The sequence below is a fragment of the Aulonocara sp. 'chitande type north' Nkhata Bay genome, linkage group LG19 (genome assembly GCF_057382095.1).
Source record: "Aulonocara sp. 'chitande type north' Nkhata Bay isolate Kocher_YH1m ecotype deep benthic linkage group LG19, A_spYH_male_GT1.1, whole genome shotgun sequence".
NCBI classification, from domain to species: Eukaryota; Metazoa; Chordata; class Actinopteri; order Cichliformes; family Cichlidae; genus Aulonocara; species Aulonocara sp. 'chitande type north' Nkhata Bay.
The window spans coordinates 19753136-19771086 of NC_141362.1; the positions used below are offsets into that span (position 1 = coordinate 19753136).

The window sequence follows — 17951 nt, forward strand, 5'->3', positions numbered from 1 at the left end:
GTGAAGCGCAGACACATCTGAAGCGTCTGCCGCCTGGCGGAGCGCACAGCGCGGTCAGCCTCCTCCCGCAGTCGCGCCGCTGAATCTGGATACTTGTCTCCTCTCAGCTGTATTTTCCTCCTCTCCACCTTTGTGCTGTGATCGGCTCTCCCAGTCTGTTTCTCACACCCACCCCGGTACCCCCCATCCGCACCCCTCCTCCTTCCCACCTCCATCCCACCCTACCCTACCCCATCCACCGCCACCCCCTCTCCTCCTTTTAGCATCTGAAAAGACCACTGAGTGAGAATCGATGGCGCAGAGGCCCGCTTGACAGGACAATAAACCACAAAGAAGGGGTGAGTTTTTTTTCCCTCTCTTGGTTGTTTTTTTTGAATTGCGGAATTAACTCTAATGGCACAACCATAAGGGGATCGCTCGAGGCTGGCTGCGCGGAGATGATATTTTAACACACGGCATCTTTTGTTACCGCGATATGATTTACAGCAGGCGTCAGCTGCCGTGGTCCCACTCAGGGGGTGGGGGGGAGAGAGGAAAAATTATATATATATTTTTCTAAAAATAAATTAAAAAAAATATATACCGTAAGGGGAAACCAGCGGCTCTGCATCCAGCATCGTTTGGGACATTAATTTCACATGAACACACATTCACCTTACGTAACCTATAAATGCATCACAGAATCCAAGAGAATAGCATGGCACTTGCCGCTGCAGCTTTAGATGAGTGTCGTTTGCCTGGATTTCATTGGGCGATGCGGTACCTTGAGGGTGTTAATGCGGTTGTCTCTTGTTGTAAACAAAAATATGTCAGCGGAATCGGAGAGGGAGGCTTGTCTTGTCTTTTTGAGGGACCTCCCCGGGAAATTGAGCGCAAGGCAGTGAGTAATGTTATAATTGGCTTGCTCTGCGCCGAGCTTTTCCACATTGCTTCCCTTTTCAGCCATGAGGAGAGGACAAGTCACATCCAAGGCGCAGGGGGAGCCGTCTATTTACAGCTGAGGCGCTCAGATCTGCCTCTCACGTCTGTGAGCGCCACAACAATAGCTTCCATTTTCCTCATCAGCCTCGGGCATAATCGATAGTAAAATATATATGTGTGTATTACACTATTGTTAGTGCAGATTTGGTCCAGTCTCCCAGGTGTCTGCTACAAAAATCACACCAGCACTGCCCACAGCTGAGAAGAAACTGATGAATCATATATTGATCTTATGTCTCAGCGTTCAGATGAGAATGTGTTTTGGCTGCTGATAACCTCAAGTGACCTGACAGCATGTGGTGGTCTGTTTGTGCCCCCCCCCTCCCCTCCTTGCGTACAGCATCTTCACCGGCTACCCGCACCGTGAGACGCAGCGATGCCCCAGCAGAGGGAGGTCTCGTCTCCGTCCCGCCGCCTCGGCCTGGCATCCACCCGCCTCCAGACACTGATGCCCGACCACGACTTCCCATGAGGCCACCACCAGAACTCAGCTCGACCGCTCTGTATGGGGCCTCTCACATATGAAGTAGGTTCCTCTTACAGTGGGGCAAAAAAGTATTTAGTCCGCCACTGATTGTGCAAGTTCCCCCACCTAAAATGATGACAGAGGTCAGTAATTTGCACCAGAGGTACACTTCAACTGTGAGAGACAGAATGTGAAAAAAAAAAAATCCATGAATCCACATGGTAGGATTTGTAAAGAATTTATTCGTAAATTAGGGTGGAAAATAAGTATTTGGTCAATAACAAAAATACAACTCAATACTTTGTAACATAACCTTTGTTGGCAATAACAGAGGTCAAACGTTTACTATAGGTCTTTACCAGGTTTGCACACACAGTAGCTGGTATTTTGGCCCATTCCTCCATGCAGATCTTCTCGAGAGCAGTGATGTTTTGGGGCCGTCGCCGAGCAACACGGACTTTCAACTCCCGCCACAGATTTTCTATGGGGTTGAGGTCTGGAGACTGGCTAGGCCACTCCAGGACTTTCAAATGCTTCTTACGGAGCCACTCCTTTGTTGCCCGGGCGGTGTGTTTTGGATCATTGTCATGTTGGAAGACCCAGCCTCGTTTCATCTTCAAAGTTCTCACTGATGGGAGGAGGTTTTGGCTCAAAATCTCACGATACATGGCCCCATTCATTCTGTCCTTAACACGGATCAGTCGTCCTGTCCCCTTGGCAGAAAAACAGCCCCATAGCATGATGTTTCCACCCCCATGCTTCACAGTAGGTATGGTGTTCTTGGGATGCAACTCAGTATTCTTCTTCCTCCAAACACGACGAGTTGAGTTTATACCAAAAAGTTCTACTTTGGTTTCATCTGACCACATGACATTCTCCCAATCCTCTGCTGTATCATCCATGTGCTCTCTGGCAAACTTCAGACGGGCCTGGACATGCACTGGCTTCAGCAGCGGAACACGTCTGGCACTGCGGGATTTGATTCCCTGCCGTTGTAGTGTGTTACTGATGGTGACCTTTGTTACTTTGGTCCCAGCTCTCTGCAGGTCATTCACCAGGTCCCCCCGTGTGGTTCTGGGATCTTTGCTCACCGTTCTCATGATCATTTTGACCCCACGGGATGAGATCTTGCGTGGAGCCCCAGATCGTGGGAGATTATCAGTGGTCTTGTATGTCTTCCATTTTCTGATGATCGCTCCCACAGTTGATTTTTTCACACCAAGCTGCTTGCCTATTGTAGATTCACTCTTCCCAGTCTGGTGCAGGTCTACAATACTTTTCCTGGTGTCCTTCGAAAGCTCTTTGGTCTTGGCCATGGCGGAGTTTGGAGTCTGACTGTTTGAGGCTGTGGACAGGTGTCTTTTATACAGATGATGAGTTCAAACAGGTGCCATTCATACAGGTAACGAGTGGGGGACAGAAAAGCTTCTTACAGAAGACGTTACAGGTCTGTGAGAGCCAGAGATTTTCCTTGTTTGAGGTGACCAAATACTTATTTTCCACCCTGATTTACGAATAAATTCTTTACAAATCCTACCATGTGGATTCATGGATTTTTTTTTCACATTCTGTCTCTCACAGTTGGAGTGTACCTCTGGTGCAAATTACTGACCTCTGTCATCATTTTAGGTGGGGGAACTTGCACAATCGGTGGCTGACTAAATACTTTTTTGCCCCACTGTATATATGGTATATGGGTGAGATACATCCAGTGCTCATGTTTTACATCAGGACTATAAAATGGCCCAATAATTCTCGTTTTGAGATCAAGATAGATTTCTGGATTCAGTTTTTTCACGTTTCCCTGTGAAACATGTGACACTTTTACTCCTTCAAATTTATAAAAAGAAATATTTGTTAATTGAACTAATAGCCACGAACATTACTTTATATTTTCTGATTATTGTGTGAGCTCTTGCATTGCAATATTGAAAAAGGCACACACACAAAACACCGTTTACATTTATAAAGAGTTATTAAATTATTATTTTTTAAGTGGTGTTGAGCAGTAGTTCTTCAGGCTTTCTGAAGGTCTTTGGATAGCAGCCTGTCACAAAAACCAGATGTCATTTGTTTCTTTATTTGAATCTATAAAAAATAAAATCAAGGATAACACAAATTGACAGGCATAAAACTGAAAACCTGGCAAACCTCAGCATGCTGTGCAGAGTGTTCTTAAAAAAAATTGGAGGAAACTGAACAAGTGGAGGAAAAAGGAAGAAATGGCAGACCTAAAAGACAATCTACAGCACACAAACAGTCCATGAAGTTGCTTAAGAGTAGGAACAATTTTAGCAAATACCTGATTTAGGACCTGAGAGATGCATCCCTTCAGTTGATCCATCTATTGTTCACTGAAACCTTACCAGAAATGGTCTCAGAGAAAGGGAAACAGGGATGTAATACTGAATAATGCCAAATTACACAGGAATTGGAGTAAAAAACAAAAATGTACAGAGGAAATCAGGACAGAGATACATCTTTAAAACAGTGTGGAGGCTCTCCATGGTTTGGGGCTGCCTTTCAGCCAGTGGTGTTGGAGATCTTGTCAAAATTTTAAATGCAGAAAAGCACCATCAGTTTCCAGCTTCTGGAAACACAAACACACACTGACAATCCAGCAGAAGCATATCTGGATAGGAAAAAAAAACACAGCGATGGACTGACTTCCCTAGAGCCCAGATACTGAAGCAGTGTGGGACAGAGAATGGGACAAAAGGGAACCGACATCCAAAGAAGATCTCTGAATGTCCTGCAAGAAGCCCCGAGGACTATTTCTGAAGACTGCTTAGAGAAAGCTTGCCTCAGAGTATTGAAAGATAAAGGTGATTATACTAAATAGTGACATATTTCCACATTTCAATAATTCACTGCACCTAATTCGAATTTTCCTCTTAAAATATGAAGAAATGAGGGGTGGCTTGAGACTTTCGCACAGTATGGAGAACAATACCGAAGCAAGCGTTAACAAAATGATTTAAAATATCTTTAAATTCAGATAAATAATGCACATGGGAATATGAAGCAACTTTACTTGGTTGGGTTTGCAAACTGAGAGCAGGAATATTGTTTTGTAGTAGAGAGGTTCTTAGAAGTTTAGCTTCATCTCTTTGCTCTTGAATGCTTTGCTTCTTATATTGATTTTTATTGATTTTTATGCTGATTTTTTCCCTTTTTTCCGTGTGAGCTTACCTGCGATAACTTCTGGACACTTGTAGATCATTAGGACTAGAGTGTTCTTAACAGAAACAGCAACATTTTATGGTTACCTTGTCCTCAGCGCTCCGTGTGTCTGTGGCCTAGACACAGCTGAAGCCTGATTACAGCGTCTGGGCACCGAGCAGCCTCAATAGCCTGGAAAGGTGCTAACCGCTAGGCTAACTAGCAACAAGATGCCTTCCCTCTCCACAGATGACTACCACAGCCTCCTGCAGAAGATTGCAGTACTGGAGACAAAAATTCATCGCTTAGAAGTAAACGTGGAGGTAAATGGACTGTGTGGAAATGAAACAACCTTGCCTTTGATTCAAAACAATGGCGATGAGCAAGCTAGTACACAGCTAAGGAGCACAGATAACATGACCAAGAAAGTAGACTCTGTGCATTATTATAAATCCTCAAGTGATAATCCCCCCTTAGACTGTCTTGGTGCAAAACCAAGACATAAATCATGTCTCCTGGAAGGGGGAGGACGTATCACAGGCAGGGCACAGCGAGCTGAAATCTCTGAAACCGACTGGCCTTCACTTCCTACGAGACAGAGAAGCTCTTCTACCCCTGTATACGGGAGGAAACAGGACTGGACAACCGTGAATAGGAAGGTTAACAACAAACCTCCAAAACAACTGAATGTGAAACTGCAGAACAGATTTGCTCCACTATCAAAGGACCCTGGATCTATATCGGACAACCATCCATCTAAAAGCAGCGAAATAAGGTCTGAAAATCTGTTAAAAAGTGAAAGGCCACAGGGAAAGCTAAAGGCTAGGCCTGAAACTCTGATTGTGGGTGACTCTGCCGTAAAGGATGTACAAAGGATGTGCGGTAAGAACACTAAAGTCCTCTGCTTTCCTAACGATATGGTCAACAACCTGAAGGAGAGAATTCTTCAAATTGCAGATGAATATCCAACTGTGACAAACATTGTTCTGCATACAGGGTCAAACGATGTGTCCAAACAACAGTCGGAGGTTCTGAAACGGGACTTTACTGGATTATTAAATACTGTAAACTCTCTGAATGCAGCTGTATTCATCAGTGGACCTGTACCGCCGGTCAGAGGAGGAGACGAGAGATTCAGCAGGTTGTTTACACTGAATAAATGGCTTATATCAGCATGTGCTGACCACTCAGTGCACTTTATCGACAACTTTAATATTTTTTGGGAACGCAGGCATCTGTTCAAAGCAAATGGATTTAATTTTAACAAGTCAGGGGTGAAACTGTTCACCTCCAACTTGTTTTATTTCATACGTCATCCATCCGTGCTTGGTGCCAAGGCTGAGATAAACGAGGAGTTATCTCATAAAGAGGAACAAACAGAACTCCAAGAACAGACAAAGCCCAGCAGAAACCTTGAAGAGGAGCTCCATTTGCCCCCACCCGGGAAGAGCCTCAGAAAGGAGAGACATCCATGGCATCTGAGGAAGAGCCTCAGAAAGGAGAGACATCTAAGGCAAGAAGAGGGGTCCCTATTTGCCTCCAACTCTCTCAACAACACCAACGACCAGGACAAGGGACCACGACCTTCCCCAGTCCCCCAAACCCCTGACAGGCCATCACCCTCCTCCCCCTCCCTTTCTCCCTCCTCCCCACACCTGAAATTCACTGAGGTGATGATGGAGCGGGTCAATGCTGGGCTCAGATCTACCCCCCGTCCCAATCCCTTTTTGTCCCCCATAAACCCCCCACCAGAGCGGCCAAAGGTTCGCCATCGAGCCCCACCCTCAACAGAGCAATCGAAGTCACATTGCCCAGCCTCGCCCCCCTTAGTTCCTCTTCATGCCCTGTCTCCGCAGTCTGATGCGTGATGTGTGAAGGGTCCGGGCTGTGAGGATTATGGCAGTGATGACTTTTCCCAGGAGAAGCTGGGACCCTGTTTACTAGAAGGTTTTAAAATTTCTGTACTTTTAGGTGACAGGAGACATGTGGCCTGGTCAAAACACAGAGAGCTGCACTCTAAAAGATCTTTAAACATAGTAAACATACCTTGTGTGCCACAGACTGCTCCCAAACACGAGGGGACAAGTAATACCTCTAAAACACTTAAGTTGGCTTTATTAAACATTAGATCTCTAGCTGGGAAAACATTTTTAATTAATGATTTAATCACTGAGCACAGCCTTGATTTTATGTTTTTAACTGAAACTTGGTTGGACCAAAGTAACAGTGGAGCTGTTCTCATCGAGACGACCCCTCCTAACTACAGTTTTATCAGTGAGGTCAGGGCGAGCAGGAGAGGAGGAGGGGTTGCTGTCTTATTTAATGAATCATTTCAATGTAAGCAGCTATCTCCTGGAAGTTTTCAGTCTTTTGAATATGTGGCTTTACAGCTGAAGGCCCCATCCAAAGTTGTGTTTCTTAATGTTTACAGGCCTCCCAAATACTGCACAGACTTTTTTAATGACCTCAGTGAACTGCTGTCTGTGATCTGTGTTGATTTTGACTGTGTAATTATTGTTGGGGATTTTAACATTCATGTGGACAACCCTCAGGACAAAGGGACTAAAGACCTGAGTAACACTCTGGGCAACTTTGGGCTGACTCAGCATGTAACAGAGGCCACACATAATAGAGGACACACTCTTGACCTACTGATCTCCAAAGGCCTGAGCATTTCAAAGGTTACTGTGTCTGATGTGGGCCTGTCTGATCATTACTGTGTTTTCTTTGAAAGTAAAATCTCAGCCCACACAAATATATCAACAACAGTGATCACAAAACGGTGTATAACTGAACACAGTAGTGCAATTTTTAACCAGGTCTTCCCATTAACACCTGACCTGCCCAGAGGGTCAGTCAATGAGCTCGTCAATAGCTTCAATGCTAACATGTTAAATGTAATGGACACTATTGCTCCCATTAAGGTGAAGGTTATCTCTGGAAGGAAAAAGTCTCCATGGAGAAACTCCACACTGGTGAAAAATGAAAAAAGAGAGTGTAGGAAAGCTGAGCGCAGATGGAGAAAAACAAACCTCCAGGTTCATTATGACATTTATAAAGAGAAACTTCACAATTATAATTTACAACTGAGGAATGCAAGGAGGTCCTACTTCTCTGACATCATCACTAAAAACAGCCATAATGCTCGGGTCTTATTTTCTACAGTTGACAGGCTAACAAACCCTCCTGTGTCAGTGGCAGCTGAACTTCATTCGACCATGGCCTGCAATGACTTTGCCAAATTCTTCACTGAAAAAATCCAAAAAATTAGACAAGCAATTGGTACATCAACAGCAGATCCAGGATATGTACTGTGTCCACCAAAAAACTGTTTAAACACCATGAAACCGTTTCAACCTATTAACAGCAAAGACCTGGAGGACATCTTAGGTCAACTGAACTCCTCCTCCTGCTGTTTAGATGTCCTGCCAACAAGTTTTTTCAAAAAGGTCTCAAAGACTTTAGAGTCAGACCTGTTACAGATCGTCAACTTTTCTTTATTATCAGGTGTGTTTCCAGAATCACTAAAAACTGCTGTAATCAAACCTATACTGAAAAAGGACAATCTTGACAAGACACAAATGAACAACTACAGGCCGATCTCAAATCTCCCGTTTTTAAGTAAGATCATTGAAAAAGCAGTTTCTCAACAGCTCAGTTACTTCTTAAAACAGAATAATTGCTACGATGCCTTCCAGTCAGGTTTTAGACAGAACCACAGCACTGAAACTGCTCTGACCAAAGTGTTTAATGACATATGTCTGAATACAGACAGTGGAAAAATGTCAGTCCTAGTTTTACTGGATCTCAGTGCAGCATTTGATACAGTTGACCACAACATATTACTCAAACGACTGGAGAACTGGACAGGTCTTTCAGGAACTGTACTAAACTGGTTCAAAACATACTTAGAAAACAGGAAATACTTTGTATCAATAGGTAACTTCACATCTGAGCAGACAAGTATCACATGTGGAGTTCCCCAAGGTTCCATCTTGGGACCCCTTCTGTTTAACATCTACATGCTCCCACTGGCACAGATTATAAACAACAACAAAATAAACTATCACAGCTATGCAGATGACACACAAATATATATCACAATGTCACCAGGAGACCGAGGCCCTGTACAGGCTCTTGGTAAATGCATTGAGGAAATCAATGACTGGTTGTGCCACAATTTTCTCCAGCTAAACAAAAACAAAACTGAGGTAATAGTCTTTGGCGCCAAAGAAAAACGATTACAGGTCACCAGAGAACTTCAATCTATACATCTAAAAACCACAAACCAGGCGAGAAATTTGGGTGTAGTGATGGATGCAGACCTAAACTTAGAAAAACACATTAAGACAATAACAAAGTCAGCTTACTATCACCTCAAGAATATATCAAGGATAAAAGATCTGATGTCTCAACAGGACCTGGAAAAACTAGTCCATGCATTCATCTTTAGTAGGCTTGATTACTGTAACAGCATCTTTACAGGTCTACCTAAAAAATCAGTCAGACAACTACAGCTCATTCAGAACTCTGCTGCTCGAGTCCTCACTAAGACCAAAAAAGTGGACCACATCAGTCCAGCTCTGAGGTCCTTACACTGGCTGCCTGTCCGTCAGAGGATAGACTTTAAAGTTCTGATGCTGGCCTATAAAGCTCTGAATGGTTTAGGACCAAAATACATCAATGACCTCCTGACCCAGTATGAACCTTCCAGATCCCTCAGGTCATCTGGATCCGGTCTTTTATCAGTTCCCAGAGTCAGAACCAGACACGGAGAAGCTGCATTCAGCTTTTATGCTCCTTATATCTGGAACAAACTCCCAGAAAGCCTCAGATCAGCTGAAACACTCAGTTTATTTAAATCCAGGTTGAAGACTCACCTGTTCTCAGCTGCATTTGAATAAAGCACCAAATCCACACTTTAAGCTTAAATTTCAAAACTTACATTTAACTACTGATTTTATCTACTGTTCTGATTTTATCTGTTTTGATTTTATATACTGTTTTGTTTGTTTGTTTGTTTGTTTGTTAATTAGTTAGTTAGTTTATTTGCTTGTTTTAATCAATTTTAAATCATGCTTTTTATTTGTTCTTGTTTCTAATGTCTCTGTAAAGCACTTTGAATCACCTTGTTGTTGAATTGTGCTATACAAATAAACTTGCCTTGCCTTGCCTTACAAAGAGCAGAAGCTTAAATTCGCAAAAGAAAATGTTTTTACCAGAGGAGAAGCCAATGTTCAAGTCCTGGGTAAAACCTATTAGGCAGATTGTTGAACAAGCTAATCTCTGGTTCTGCAGGAAGACGCAAAACCAGGAATTGCCATGGTCTGAACTATGTGTAACAAAGCCAAGTTTTTTTGGCATATTTTATAGATTGTAAGAGTGTGTGGCCTCATTTCATTTCTACAGTTTTTGATTTTGTCATTAATTTGTTAATTATAATTTTTCCAGGCTAAAAAAAAGTAGAATGATGATTAAAATAAGTGTGGGTGATGGACAAATAAACTAATTACTGTTTTACTGTCCCCGTATCCAGTCACCGGCTCCATCTACTGAGTCAGTTTCAGCAAATGTTGTCCACCCAAACTATCTCTCGTTCAAAAGCAGATTTAGCCACTTAACCGGCTGGGCTGTCCTTAAAACCAAGCAGCTTGCATCAAGTTTCAAAATGTTCACTGTTTCCTCCTCTTCCTTTCAGTTGACATGGAGGATGAAGATGGGACTTGTCTACTTGATGTTTTGTGGTGAGTTTCTGATCTGTAATCGTACAGCAGGTAAAAAACAAAAACAAAAAAACAGTCTCAAAGATATTTAAAGTACATAGATTATAATAAATTAAGGTTATTAACTGATTTTTTTGTTCTTTGCCTTTGTAGTGACCCCCAAGCCCTGAACGACTTCCTTCATGGGACCAATGAGGTAACAAATACTTAAATAAAGGGACTCAAATGGGGGGAAAAAATCAATAGTGCTAATGATGGATTTGAGTTGGAAATATTTCTGGGCACATGGTACTGAGAGATGTCTGGAGGAGCGCAGAGAGTGTGAAAGGGACTCGTTATGTAGTACTGCGTGAATTTCTCAGCACGTTTGCGTGAGCCCGACTTAAAATTGGCAGATTTTATTCCACCAGCTGCAGACTGAAGACCTGCTCATTAACTCCTCCTCTGGGGAGCCCTCCCTCTTCACAGATGCCCCGGTGAGTGTCTGGATCCACAGCCAGTAGCGTCACAACAAACAGCATTTTCCCTCAGGAGAATTATGTTTTTCTCCCCTTCTGTGCTTGAAAAAGCTTCCTGTTAACTTGTGCTAATCACACAGTTCTCCCCTATTTTCACTCAGCTTCTTCTCTCTGTTGTCTGCACCTTTCTGTTTACCTCCCACTGCTTCTTCCCCCAGAGTCCTGTCTCTCTGCTGGGAGATGGCAGGGACTCCCCAGACACGCCTCCGCCTGGATGTGTGGATCTGTCCTTCTTGGAAGAGGCCCTCCTGTCATCTCCAGAGGGTGGAGAAGACCCACAGGTGGTGCAGGGTGAGCCACCTGTGGAGGCACCTTGTGAGGCAGAGAAGAGAGAAGTGGAGGAAGAGGAGGAGGCGGAGGTGGCATGTGATATCCTCCAGCAGAGCCTACAGGAGGCTGAGATCACTGAGCAGACCATGGCTCTGGAAGCAGGTCTGGCACAATCAGGGGACAGCCTGTCCCTGTACTCACCGGCCCCTCTCCTTTCTCCACCCACCGCTCCATTCATTCCTAAATCTGTGACCTTGCCCGTGACCACGGCATTGCCCAGAGACACCCAGGCAGCAGTGGAGCCTCCCCAGCCCTCCCTACTGGCTGTCGGGCCTGGATGTCCTTCTTTAAAGCCTGCCGCCCCTCCTCAGCTGATGGGGCTACTACCTGGAAATGTATTTCCTGCTCCTTCTCCAGAGACCTCCTTTTCTCTAAGTCCTGCCCAGGGCTCAAGTATGATCATCCACAAGGCTGTGCCGAGCGTTGCCAGTCGACCTCTTATAACTCCAACCCTGAGAGCAGCAGCAGCAGCAGCACCGAGCATCGTCCTGCAGCGCGCACCTCATCCTATACAGCCCAAGTTGCCCATCAGCATTCAGCCCAGACTGGTTCAAATTAGCCCCAAGCCCTCTGGGCAGAAGCCCACTCCTGGTCTTACATTCGTCCCTGGGACTGCCTCACCAAACATTCTATTGTCTCAAGCAGCGGGCCAAAAGACTGTCGCTCCGCCACCGCAGCCCACCCAGCAGCTCCCCAAACCAGTCAGCCTGCAGCTGGTCAATCAGGGTGGCTCCTTTGTGCTGCAGCCTCAGGGACTATTCCAAGGCCAAAACCAGTTCCTTCTTCCGGGCCAGTCTCCTGTTACAATCTCCCAGTCTGTCAGTGCAGCACGACCGCTGCTGACACCCAGTCACCAAGGCTCATCGGTTCACAGCATGACCCCCTCCACTGGGCAGCTTGTAGATGGCTCTCAGATCTTAACTGTGCCCCAAAGACAGCTGAATTTCAGCCCTGTGTTCACCACCGCAGCTGGGCAGCTAGCGCTCCGCCAGGCCACTGTGCTTTCAGGACCTTTGCAGCTACAGTCAGCACCTGCTACTGTCTTCCAGATGCCAGCACAGCTGGCTGGAACCTATGCTCCAGGAGGGCAGGGGCAACGTGCCACCCTGGTCCACAGTCCTGCTCTTGGAAACCACATTACCTTGATCAACAGTTCAGGGGTGCTTCCCCCAGATCTTACTTCTATCTCAATTGTTAATGGCCCCTCAATGGTTCAGGGGATGCCTTTTGCTGCCCAGGGCCCAGCTCCTCCGAGAGGAGTGACAGAAGGACAGCTAAACCTCCAGCAGGCCTCGGTGGTCCTGCTGCCAGAGAGAACTATTCAAGAAGAGAGGACCAGCTCTGAGGAGACTTTTCACCAGCTACAACAGGTGAGCTGTAACTGGAGTGTAGAGGCACATGATCTGCATGAAGGAGCTTTTGGTGTAGATACTTACAAAGTAAAACTGAGTAGCTGCTTTAACATAAAGTAACAACTTTGAACTGTCTGATTTCTTACTGTAGTAACACACGAGATTCCTCAAAATGCCTAAAATCCCATTTTGCCCACAGAGATTCAGAAAATATTCCCTCCATAAACACACCAAGTCTACACGGCTACATTTACTTTTTTTTATCTGTTCCTGAGCTTAATTACCACACAATAATAATATAACTTTGATATAAAGACTTGATGGTCATTGTGCTCAATTACACAACCCAGTTTTATCTGACTCTAACGTCTCCTTCTGCAGCCCTATGGACACACTCTCCAGCACGTCTCTGTACAGCCCACCACTTCTGCAGGGCTGCAGTCCTCCTCTCCCCCTGTGGTTACAGTCCTACAGCCACCTCCCGAAGCACCTCTGGCCCCCGACCCTGCAGAGATGCCCAAACTCTTGTTGCCCCCATCAGATATGACCCAAGTGGTAGAGGAGGTGACCCACTCGATGAGTCAGAACCAGGCCTTTATGCAACATCTGCAACAGGTCAGAGCTCGAGCAACCCCCTGCGAATTTTACATTTACATGACAGCAAGAAAGTGCCGATTCTCATCAGTGAAGTGGATGTAAAAATATAAGCAACAGGCAGCTAAACGGTAGAATCTAATTTAAGGTCTAACTTTACAGTACAGAAACTTTACAGAAAAGGACAAAATGATGGTGTATTAAAAAAGGAGTTTCACTGATAGAAACAATTTATGTTATAATAACACGCCCTGGGTGCAAGTATGTGATTATGTTTCAAATAGCTGCTGCTATTTGATAGACTTGCCTCTGTTTCCTGTGGAAGCAGGCTCACCAAAAACAAGGATTTGCGTGAAGTTTAAGGCTCAGGCAAACTGGAAGAACTTAGATAGGCGATACAGAGAGAAGTAAATGGATTGATTCCTATATAGCGCTTTTCTACTCTCCCGGAGTCCTCAAAGCGCTGTGTACAATGTGCCACATTCACCCAATCACACCCATTCTCCCAAGCACCGACTCTAAACTGAGTGCTTTTCTAACAACATTCACACACTGATGGATGCATCGGTGAGCAACTTGGGTATCTTGCCCAAGGATACTTGGCATGCAGACTGGAGGAGCCGGGGATCGAATCACCAACCTTCGGATCAGTAGGTGACCTGCTCTACATCCTGAGCTACAGCCACCCCCAAGAAGTTAGACGACCTTTTTAAAGATGTGCAAAGTCAAATGTTAGATTTTTGAGTTTGCTGCTTTAAGGAGGGACTAGACCCCCTAAGTCACCCCTCTTTTCTAGCATAATTGTGGCCATAAACACTATAGGATTCAAATTACAAAAAGAACTCGCAATATAGCATGCTTGTTGTTTGTTACGTTCACTGGTGATGCAGAGGAAGAACTATAAAGAACTGTAAATATTCATACCTTAGAGAACTTGGAGTCTTCAACTCTTCGGCCTGCAGCTCAGTCTCCTGGCGTTTTCTCAGTGCCACCATCTCCTAAACAGACATCACATCAGGTCTCTTTACCATCTTGTAAACTTTCCCTTTCGATCTTGCCAAAAGTGAAGTTAAATAAATGAAAATAAAATGTGTGCAGAGCTTCTGGTATAGATCTGTAATGTCAAGTTGCCTTAAAACAATAGAGGCAATAAAGATGCAGTGGTGAAGATAATATAAAACGATCTAATTTGTCTGGTTTTTTCTGATTCTTTCTACCACAGCAAGCACTTAGTCCCCCGATCACTTCTGAATTGTTGGTTGGAGCGCTGCCGGTGGTGCCAATGGAGTCGCTCGCCTCACCAGTCACCAGTGACAGAGAGTCCCAACCTCAGACCCATGCAGTCTCCGGTCAGGACACCTGCACAGTGATGTCAGACCAGTGTGCTGAGGTTTCTCCGCTTCACTCGGACCCTGAGAACACGCCACTGATCTGCTCCCCCTCTCAGATTCAGGACACTGGAAGACCAGCAGCAAGAACTTTTTCCCCTCCAACCGGCCCTCAGATTGCTCTGCCAGGACCTGAGAATTCAGTCCCCCAGACTACAGCTTCCCAGCCACACAGTGAACCCCTGGTTCAGTACGAAGTCCCTCATCAGCTACAGGTATCGCAGGCCTTGTTTGCCCACAACCAGTTGCAGATCCAGTCATCTGTTTCCAAGCCTCTGCCCCAGGCTCAGGCCTCAGTTTCACAGCCCCAACTATCTGTTTCGCAGCCTCAGCCTTCAAACCATACTTCAATCCACAGCAGTCAATCCCCTCTGCCTGTCAGTGTCTCGGTGCCTCAGCAGCAGCCTAATCCCACAGCTGCATCTGCAGTTCTCTCCAAAGCAGGAGACGACTCTGCTGTCCAACAGCACACACAAAACAGTGAGTTATCTGCTAGTTGATAAATAATATGATTCTTAATTAGCTTTTTTTTTTTAATTTTTTTTTTTTTTATTGCCCCCACTATTGCTATCGCTTTTATTATCTTTCATTTCCAGTTAATTCATTATTATGATTGCTGCCACCGTTTCTGTCATCCTTGTAATTCTGTCCTCTATCAGAGCCAACAGCTGCCTTGGCCGTGGAGAGTAAGGCATTTACTCTCGATGTCCATCCACCCTCTCCTGCAGCCCAGGGGGTCCAGGGGCCCCCTGCTCCCATGGAGTGCGCTCCCATCCAGACAAGTCAGCAGACGAGCACCAAGGTGAGCGAAAGCTAATATCCAATTACTTGAAGTCTGATTTATTATTTAATTAAAAAAAAAATGTAATTGTTATTATCAATTAATATAATAATTATTTTGTCAGTGTATTAATTTCTTGGTATGTTTCTAAAACAAGTTCTGACCAGCTCCTTCATCATTTCATGATGTTCTTTCTTGTGATAATATTGTGTTTAGTAGGTTTGGTGCTATTAAAATCTGTAATCTACTCATAATTACTATACATAATTTTTCCTCTGTACTGAAATGAAAGAATAAAAGATGGCAAGCTTTGAAATTATTATTTGTTTAATACTGCAAATGTGTAACGACTGACTTCAAAATGCACCCGCGTCTGTCGTTTTTAACTCGTCCAAAATGTTGTGCGTCTGCCAGCTGGCAGGTCCTCTGGAGCTGCAGAGAGAGGAGAGGCTCACACCAGCAATGCGCAGGCACAGGTAAGAGAAACTAAGAACATTTCTGTACTGCTGAAAGTCGTCATGTAAGACGCTGTTGTGTCTTCCAGATTTTTTTCCTGGTGAATAACAGGAAACTGTCTGAAATGCAAAATGTTGAAAATATAATGCAGTGGGAAATTATTGCAGACGTATGAATGTTGTGTGTATTATGATGTATGCACTTTTGGCCATGTATCATTAGAACAGGGGTGTCCAACTCCAGGCCTCGAGGGTCTGTGTCCTGCAGGTTTTAGATCTCACCCTGTGTCAGCACACCTGAATCACATAATTAGTTCATTACCAGGCCTCTGGAGAACTTCAGGGCATACTGAGGAAGTAATTTAGCCATTTAAATCAGCTGTGTTGGATCAAGGACACATCTAAAACCTGCAGGACACCGGCCCTTGAGGCCTGGAGTTGGACACCTCTGCATTAGAATAATGATTGTACATAATTCCTTAGAAGCATTTTTTTTTCTTGTTTGTTGGACTCTTATTGTGAAAACAGAGTGCAGTAAATAGTGATTCTACAAGCATTTTCTGCTATTGACAGGAAAGATGGGAAGTTAACGCAAAGAGAAACTTCTGTCGCTTCTCTTGTTGTTGATGATGAGGTTTTGGAATATTGGATGAGTATGCTATCTTACATTGGTACACACCAACTGAAGTGTGAGGCCTCATATTTTAAAACATTGTATAATCGATTTAAAATCACTTTAAATTCAGTTATTGATTTATCTACTTTAAATATGAAGTGAGGAGTTTAATAAGATTACATGACAATTACGAGTTATCTACACCAGTATCTCAGCTGATGGAGGAATCCAAATGGTGTATTGATAAAAGCTGCATTCAAACTGGAGGGGGGGCGGTTGTGGGCCCAAAGCGGGTTGTCTGCTATTTGGAAGGTCCGTGTTTAAATCCCTAGCTCCACTAGTCTGCATGTTGAAGTATCCCCGGGTAAGATACTGAACCTAAAGTCGCCCCGAGTGCATCTATCAGCATCTGGTTTGAAAAAAATAGGTTTGATAAGCAGCTTTTACTTAAAAGTGAGACAGTTTACATTTTATTCTACCAGTTGTCTGTGCTACCTGTGTGTTCGCCTCAGTATAGACAACACACACCAGCAAACATCAGACTTTACTTGCATCACTGCACACACACGGCATAAACTCAATACTGCACGCTTCAGAAAGCTTGCCCAGTGGGTGAAGCGGATTCAGATTCTACATAATAACCCAAAGTCTCTCCCCTGAAGAGTTCACAGCCTGGCAGCAGCTCCCCATGTCTGCGGTGCATATATATGTGTGTGTCTTGTCAGCCCTGCACCTACTGTATAAAAAGGTAGAGGTTAATTGGCAAAATGTGCAACAGGTGTGCCAGTCACCTCACTTGGCACTGCTCCCTGAATCGCTCTGCCCCACCTTTCCTCCTGCAGCTGAGCCCCAAAACCACACAACATGAAACATAAAACATGAAGATTCCTGTAAACTGGTACTTTTCATGGCTCTTGAAGCTGATAAATGTAACAAAACAAAACAAAAAAAACAAACCCACGCTATTAGATGGTTCCACCTGTGTTTTGTGTCTTGTCCTACTTCTTTTGTGCTGTAATAAACTACTGTAGGTTTAAGTTAACGCAGAGTTTTTATTAAACCCTTCAGGTTCCAGCAGCAGCTTTGTTTGGACCATGGAGCAGTGCAGGCTCCGCTCACTGGCCCAGCCTTCTCCACACTGAAGGACGCTGTTAGACACCTGCTGCCATACCACACCTGCGCTGGTCACCTGCCCACTCAGGATGACTTCAATTTAGGTTAGCTTGATCGCTGACTGATTACTGACCTAACCATATCCTGCACATAAATGTATCTGGAAGAACAAGTGCCAAACTACTTTATAACTCAATAGGATGTAATTATTTTATCATATGAGTTATTAATGATGTTCCTCTTCACAGTGGACCAGGAGTTCGACACTGTGTCCGGTTTCCTGCTGAAACGCACCAAGGACATGGTCAACAAATACAGGCAGCTATTAGTTAGAGAAGCCCAGGTGAGACACCTCCTCTGGGGCGGTATTGCTTCAAAACCAAAACAATGTCTGGATGTTGAGTGACTCAGTTTGCTTAGTTTCAGATGTTGATTCTCTATAATCATCTTCTCAGTACTGTTTGGGTCTGTG

The 17951-nt window shown here is 44.4% G+C and overlaps 1 protein-coding gene across 4 annotated transcripts in view; it reads left to right on the forward strand.

Annotated features, from left to right (window-relative positions):
* The window catches only part of LOC147306858 (BRD4-interacting chromatin-remodeling complex-associated protein), a 23870-nt gene continuing 5919 nt past the window's right edge, over positions 1-17951 (forward strand). The window contains exons 1-13 of one of the 4 annotated variants that reach the window (XM_086273722.1): positions 1-338; positions 1322-1507; positions 10308-10353; positions 10486-10528; positions 10743-10808; positions 11009-12550; positions 12914-13147; positions 14349-14729; positions 14841-14994; positions 15174-15316; positions 15710-15771; positions 17435-17583; positions 17728-17822. In XM_086273722.1, the coding sequence (XP_086129848.1) occupies positions 10313-10353; positions 10486-10528; positions 10743-10808; positions 11009-12550; positions 12914-13147; positions 14349-14729; positions 14841-14994; positions 15174-15316; positions 15710-15771; positions 17435-17583; positions 17728-17822 (2910 nt within the window). In that variant the 5' untranslated portion in view covers positions 1-338; positions 1322-1507; positions 10308-10312. Of the gene's footprint in view, positions 339-1321; positions 1508-7553; positions 10354-10485; positions 10529-10742; positions 10809-11008; positions 12551-12913; positions 13148-14348; positions 14995-15173; positions 15317-15709; positions 15772-17434; positions 17584-17727; positions 17823-17951 lie in introns of those variants that run through there. The other 3 variants (XM_086273719.1, XM_086273721.1, XM_086273720.1) reach the window with 3 other exon arrangements.